This window comes from Nuphar pumila, chromosome 12 (genome assembly GCF_984573655.1).
Source record: "Nuphar pumila chromosome 12, dmNupPumi1.hap1.1, whole genome shotgun sequence".
Classification (NCBI taxonomy): Eukaryota; Viridiplantae; Streptophyta; class Magnoliopsida; order Nymphaeales; family Nymphaeaceae; genus Nuphar; species Nuphar pumila.
The window spans coordinates 103,262,486-103,270,203 of NC_143260.1; the positions used below are offsets into that span (position 1 = coordinate 103,262,486).

The 7,718-nt window shown below is 40.5% G+C and overlaps 1 protein-coding gene across 1 annotated transcript; it reads right to left on the reverse strand.

Moving 5' to 3' along the window:
- Positions 1-3,930: 3,930 nt before the first annotated feature.
- On the reverse strand, positions 3,931-5,562 carry LOC149821399 (syntaxin-124-like). Its single transcript, XM_089983536.1, has 2 exons — positions 5,122-5,562; positions 3,931-4,410 (listed from the first exon to the last, which is right to left on the reverse strand). The coding sequence occupies exons 1-2, from the start codon at positions 5,560-5,562 to the stop codon at positions 3,931-3,933; spliced, it is 921 nt and encodes a 306-aa protein (XP_089839662.1).
- Between the last annotated feature and the right edge of the window lie 2,156 nt (positions 5,563-7,718).

Below are 7,718 nucleotides of genomic sequence, written 5' to 3' on the forward strand. Positions count from 1 at the left end.
AATCCTTGAAGATCAAATTAAGTGTGTGCACAACACATGGTGACCAAAAAATATACTTATACGTTTGTTTTAATTCTTTACCTGCTAACTTGCAATTTGCTACATTGTCTGTAATCACTTGCATTACATTAAAAGGCCCCACAAGTTTACATCCTGTATTAAAAAACTTGACAATATTTGCAGTTGACTGTTGCATATTAGAAAAATCGCTTGCATATACGAACATCGAGCCAAAATAATTTGATGCAAGTATATTTATCAAGTGTTTGTTCTTTATATTTGTCCAACCGTCTGAGACAATGGAAACTCCGAACTCCTCAAACTTTTCTTGAAATTTATTTAACTTCTTGTAAACACACTCTTTTTCACTGTCAAGCAACGTTGTTCGTGCTTTTTCATATGATGGAGGTTTATATCCTGGCACTTTACTAACTGTAGATATCATCTCTTTCCAATACGATGATAGAAGCACATTGAATGATATGCCATTTATATACAAAAATCTGATAATTTTATGATCTACATCATCTCTTTCTACCTTTTTAAAGGTATCACGAATATCAACTATGTTTCAGCTTCCACTAAAAGATGTAGTCATACTAATAGGCTTTGGTTTATTAATTCTTGATCTCTTCAACTTAAATGCACTTGATGAAACCTCCACTCGTCGAACTTGCCTCTTAATTTTTCTTGTGAATTCTGTATTTTTTGCAACTATGAGATAAAAGGTAATCCCAACACTTTATCCCTTTTGAGCTCCCATGAGATGTGTAAAAACTCGAGTATATGACCCATGATAAATATTTTTGCACTGCTTACACATAAAAACCTTTGTTTCACCTTGCTTTCCTTACTCATTTTTCTTTTGTTTCAATATATGGCACCATAACACTGTTGTTTTATGCATGTTAGGTGGTTCATCATCTTGGTCATCTTTAGAATAGTAGTCATCCAAGTTATATTCTTCTTCATCTTCCTCATCAAAACAATTTTCTTTTCTGTCCTCAAACTGATATGGACAATCAGAAGATCCCTTGCCCTTTCTTGCATTGTCATTCCCAACACCACTAAATGATTCATGCTCCAAGTCCAAATTATACAAAGAATCATTATCGTCATCATAATTGTCATGATCATAGCTTGTGATGGTCATTAATGAAGCAAATAACAGACAAATATACCTGCATCATAAAAGTATAGGAATCAGCCTATAAAACACTTTAAAATTTTAGATAAACATCATTCATAAAGGTAAAAAATCGATCTATAATATATTATGATGAAGCAGACAAAATTAAAAAAAGAAAAAGAGAAAAGAAATGAAGTTCTTTCAAAAGTTTGCATTTATGAAAAAATGTTAAACAAAGACAACATCACAATGAAGAAAGACAAAATTCAGATTGACACTGAATGGAAATTAGGTGCGGTAAATGTAATTTGAGACAGAAATATGCATCTCAAGTCTCAACAGATTAAGACCATTAAAATTTAAAACATATATGGTTGTCTTTATAAAGAGACAAGTTCGCAAGGATAAATGGATGACAATAAAAAAGAATGTAGATAACAAAAGGGCTCGATTGTGCAGCACATCAAGTACCAGTTCTTACTAGCCATAGACAAGTTACCTTCAACCTAATACTTGTAATTAATTTGAAGTCATTCATCTAAATATGAAAAACTTTGACTAGCAAAGTTGTTGGAGCAAATGCATTACTTCTTCATAGAAATTAACAATATGAATCATTAATTACTCTTTTTGAAGTCTCCATCAAACAATTGGCTACCAATCTAAAGATTCTAAACACACAAAGTGAAAACAAAAAACTGAGATGGCTCAACAAATACATTTTTGCTAATCTAGAATCTAGACACACTAAAAAATCAATTTATGTCATGCTGAAATCATCTATAAAGTCTGACAAAGTAATGCAAACATATATAAAACCAGATGCATTCCAAAAGACAGATTACAACCTCAAAATTGTTTGAGGAAAAGGGCAAAGCAATCAACTGTGAACAATTTTAAGCTTTGAGAACCCAGACCAAAACAAAAATATGTAGTTCGGTTCTCAAGAACCAATAGGTGTAGGTGAAGTGAGCTTTGCAGAGTCGCAGACCCGTGCTCAGGCTCAAATACTTGAGCATGAACAGGTCAACACAGGTATGCCTCATGGATCTGCAATGTTAGGGCTATTTTGGTCTGATCAAGAAGCAAATGCTTGACTAGGCAATGACATGTCAAGTTATTAGTACAAAATACAAATAACAATATTGCACAAAAAGTGTGTTTGTGCCATCTCCTTGGTGGCATGTGCCTAGTTTAGATGCAGACACCGCAAGATTTAAGATGGTTCTGACATTTTTTTAGGGGCATGTTTGTTATTTGAATCCAACATGTATTTTTTGGACAAAGAAAGCTAGGGTTAGGCAGACCCCTACCAGTTATGTACAATCGTACCATTGGGATTTGTACTTACAACGTTCCAACACAATGTAACGTGAACTAACTGCTCCTGAGCCTCCCTGTTGGTGAATCCAACATGTTCCAAACGAAGAAATAGAATAGCCCCAAGGGCATCAGCCCCTTGACTTAAATGAGGGTAAGGGAAGTCCCTTGCTTAGGTTGAAGTTTGGCGACTCCCTAAGGCAAGGGGTACACCACATGTTTACACCCTCTAAACAACAACCATAAGTATGCCAGCCTTAGCCAACATGATCCAACACCGTAGGTTCACCTATGGAAACCTGTTACTACTTCTCCTTTCTCTAAATGATAAGGTTCAGTGAACTTTCCGTGATGTTGTAGGCGGCGAACCGCCTCCGTCACCGCGATCCGACACCGGACCAACCATTTAATCGATAGGAGCGATCGACAGTGAGTAAGGATAGAAATTGTACCTGAATATAGTCACCACCGGTCGGTAGAGGTCGTCGAACGTCAAGAATATTGCTGGAAAGGTCGTCGTAAAGGGTCATCGAAAATCGGCTGAGTAAGAGAGGGAGGAAGAGAGGCTTGAAAAAAAAAACCTAAGCCGCTTTCGAGTTTTATTTTTTATGATTTTTTAAAATTTCCCATTTTACCTTTAATAAAAAAAAATCTTTCTTTTAAAAAAGGGGTAAAATGGTAAAACGCCTATGCATACCCCCATTAGAAGGGTACAAGTCTCTCTTTAATGGGGTACGCGTACCCCATGAAAGGGGAACACTCTTCATGTCATAAACATGCGCTTTCCCATGTATTTCAAAAGCATCGTGTTTCGTGCTTCTGAAACGCGTATCGAGGAAGCATGCTTCCTCTACAGCATAGGCGCTTCTGATAACTCTAGATTCAACATATTCCAAATGCTATCAACTCTCTCTTGGATTGTGTTTTTTCAATGAAAAAATAAGAGTGAACAAAAAATCACACACTATACTATTGATTTTTCAAGGTTCATAAAGTCATGCCCTACATGAAGTAATCAGACGGTTCAAAGTCCTACTTACTAAACATGTAGAACACATCTGCAAGTTACTTCATAAACAAAAAAAAAAACTCATTCAGATGTCATGTCAACTTAACCAAATGTTAATTCTATATGTTGTTTCTGATTTTTTTTTTTATTTAAAAAACCATTTATTCAAATAGGCCAATTCAAAGCAATTTGCTTCCATTTGATTTGGAACAATTCACGTTTTTTTTCTGCAAAACCAATTCGATTCAGAAATAGTCTCACAACATTGCGCCCCACCGATTTCGTGTCCTTTAAAGAACAACAATAATGTTACATGAGTGCATACAAAATGGATGCGCCATCATCCAAATGACCACTTCAACTACTACAATATGCACGAATGATCGTAGATGGATGGATGCATGAAGGCATGAATCAATGTACCACCATCACATAACAATCTTGCATGCAGCAGCACCTCCAGCCATTACCATCACAACCAAGTCATGATAGAAGTTAAGAATGGCAGGAGTATGATGATGATGAGCACAGCACCAAGAGCCATGGCTATGCACGTCCACTTCCTGGAGCTCTGCTGGTACTCCTTCGCCGTCTGGAGCTCCTCCACGCCCCGGCCGATGAAGGAGTGTGCGTGTGCGACCTGCCTCTCTATGTCATTGAGGTGTTGGCCCTGTGCCTCCACCAGTGCGGCCATGTCCAGGAACACCTGGTGCAGGTCCAGCAGGCTCCTCTCTATCTCCTTTACCGCGTCGTGTCTCTCCTGTATCTCTGATATGGTGTCCATGATCTGCCCCCGGCCTTGGTCTTGTATAGCCTTCTGTAAGAAGTTCTCGCTCTCGCCGGTCGCGATGAGCCGCTCGACCATATTCTCGTCCGGTGTCTCACCGGTGATTGTGAAGAAGCGCCGCTCGACTGTCTCGCGGTACTCTGCGGCCATCCTCGCCCGGAGGCCCTGAAAGTAGGTGACATAAACAAGTGGGATTTGGTTCATACCTAAGCATTATTCAATCTGATCTAACATGGAATTGAAGTGGGATGGAGAAAGACAATACTTTATTTGCATCATCAACTAGCTAATCAGATATACTTTATATGGGGTAATGCAAATATCCATGTTGCATATTATCTGGACATTTCTCGCACTTTTTTTGCAAATCTGACTCTGTATATGTATTCAGCATGATCCATTTGCTATGAATAAACACCTAAATTATGTTTTTCTAATAAAAATTATGATTTTTTGAGGCTTAAATATTTACACCAAATTTGAGACGTTGATTTTCAAACTTTATAAAAACCTATATACATGTCATAATTGCACAATCTCTAGGCTAATTTTTAAAAAAATGAAGCATGTAGAACATGGTTTGATTTTAAAAAACCATTAAAAAAAACTTCAAAAAATCCTAGCTTATATGAGGTCATGGAAGAATCTTCCATGGAGGATCACATGACCAACTTTATATGAAATTGCATTCAGATTGCTTGGAATTCATGTATGACACGAAAGAAAACGCTTTAAGAAAGTGATTCGACATCTTGACCGTCCATTGGTCCTCGTGTACGTTGTGGACAGTGAAGATGCCAAATCACTTTTCTAAAAGTGATTTGGCAGATTACTTGATCTGCTCTCTTGGAATATCGGGTCCATTGCCATCCCTACCTGAAAGTTATCCATGATAGTCTTCAGCTTCTTGCCGAGCCCGTTCACGACAGAGGTGCGGGTGCGGTCTGCCGAGCTCCCCGGACCGCACCCGGGAATGTTTCGGTGCGCGGCGTTGGACTTCTCGAGCGCGGCGATCTTAGACTTGATGAGCTTGGCCCGCTTGAGCACGTCCTCCACGTCCGAGTCCATCCGTTGGCGCAACGCCTTGACGGTCTTGGCATTGTGCGCTGTCTTCGTCTCCTCATTGGTGTCCTGCAGCTGCTTGTAGAGCCTCTCCATGGCATTCATGTCCTCCTTTAAGTTCTCCACCACCTCGAAAAAGTGGTCGAGGTTGGCCTCATCCTTGGCACCCACCTCCATCCCAAGACCATCCTCCAACTCTGTCTGCTTTTTCAGGTCAGTGTAACGCCTGAAGGATCCGGAAAATAGGTCGTTCATCTTTTCTTTTTTTAATCACTAAGGAAAACCCTCACCAAGAACCGAGTCACTTAATTAATGAGCTCTCTTTCCATATCATAATTGTGGTATATAAGATGAAACTAGAAATGGGTTTCTATAGAATTGGAAGAGTAAAGAAGGTGAGGATGAAGAAGGCATGCATGAAGGATTGTCATTGCATGGTTCCATGTTAGATGTGGTATTTGTATAAAAAAAAACTTTTGATGGTATTCACACCTTGTTCAACTATAATGCAAAGAAAGATGTATGGGGAAGGATTGTGGCAACCATGTTTGAGTTTCATTGTCCAGGATTCTCTACATCTAGAGAGAGAGAGAGAGAGAGAGAGAGAGAGAGAGAGAGAGAGAGAGAGAGAGAGAGATGGTTTTGCAGAAAGAAGAAGGTAGGAATGGGATGGAGATGTATTATTTTTTGCAGAAAGGAGAAGGTAGGATTGGGGTGGAGATGGACGATGCAAAGAGTGAGTGGAGAGGGGGTAAGAGACCCTGCCACGTGGCAACTAACGCTCGAAACTCTGCCTCGTTTGGAACAGGTCTCCTGTCTTTTTTGGACCTGATACTAATTTTTGACTACAGCTGGTAATAATGGTTACAACATAAAGTTTTAAATAAAGAAAATTATTGAGATTAGAAACATGCCAGGCAAATTGCTATAATTTAGAAATGGACAACCGTCATTAAGTCACAAATCTATTAATCCTTGGCCACTCATCTGACCAATGGGGGCTCCAGTTGTCTGGTAGGAGCAGTGAGTGCACGTAACCTTATGTTGAGACTTTGCAAGTTCAAATCCCAAATGGTATGGATGTTTAACTGGTGAGGGTCTGCCTAACCCCAGCTTGCCTATAAAAAAAAGAAGTTTTTGCTCATCTGGTAACACCACCAAGTTGACCGAATGTCATAGTTTGAAACCTAAAGGGTGGATCAGGTGCAATAGCATACTTTGAGTGTGCAGCTGCACCTAACAGTCCTCCATCTATGAACAACCTGTCAGCTATTGGGCCCAACAGAAAATGGAGTGCAGATCCTTCATCTTGGGAACAGGGCTTGTCAGGTGTGAGACCAAGACCAGATGAAGGGAGATCAGGTACTTAATGCACAATTTTTTGTGCAATCATAGATAGGGTAAAGTGGTACACTAAGGTGTGTAATGTGATTCCACCTGACTTGCCATCCTAAACCTATGGGTGTAGAGATGGCAATGGACCGGGGTGGGGGACAAGGTCTCCACCTCTACCCCGTCTCAAAATCCGAACCTCTATCCCCGCCTTCATCCCCGCACGGGGATGGATTTTAACCTCCACCCTCGCCTCCATCCCCGTTTCATGTCCTCCATCCTCGGTCCAAACGGGGGCGAGGCAAGGGGAGACCCCATTTTCCCTCGGTTTAGTGTCATCCTTTAGAAGGATTGGGGATGGGGCGGGGCAAGGTGGGGATCGAGATGGGGACAGGGTGGAGCAGGGGAACATAAGTCCATCCCCACGAGCAGGGGAACATAAGTCCATCCCCGCCTTCATCCCCACACGGGGATGGATTTTAACCTTCATCCCCACCTCCATCCCTGTTTCATGCCCTTCATCCCCGGTCCAAAGGGGACGAGGCTGGGTGGGGCTCCGCTTTCCTGGGGTCCACTGCCATCCCTATATGGGTGCACATGGCTTGGTACACTTGAGTCTATAGCCAAGTTTACTTACCACATTTTTCATGAATTGTGATGCCGATATTGATATGGTCGGCACCATCTTGGGATCAGGTATAATCACATTGCACAAATGAAATGTGCCGCCGCACCTGATCATCCTCCATCTTGGGCCTATTCTGACCCCAGATGGAGGAAGATGAGAAGAAGCGGCACATTGTATTTGTACAACGTGATTGCTCGTGAGCCTGCCCTCATATTTAAAAGGCATCATCTCCTTTATAGTGACAGATGAGTATTGAGGATATCAAATATTTTTATTAAAACCATTTAATTGTCAGATTAGCCTAATTAAAACTGGTAGGGTGGCTCAACAATGACAGGAGATCGGTTCAGGTGATACGTCAAAACACAAAATTTAACCATTCCATGGTCATAAGTTGTCTATTGGTCAATTTGGTCATTTCTGTCAATATTAGTTTTCTGTTAATTCTAAA

Excerpts from the sequence above, each read along its gene's own strand:
- LOC149821399 (XM_089983536.1), bottom strand. The coding sequence starts at position 5,562 with ATGAACGACCTATTTTCCGGATCCTTCAGGCGTTACACTGACCTGAAA. Across the intron at positions 4,411-5,121 it reads CTATCATGGATAACTTTCAG|GGCCTCCGGGCGAGGATGGC; the intron begins GTAGGGATGGCA and ends ACCTACTTTCAG.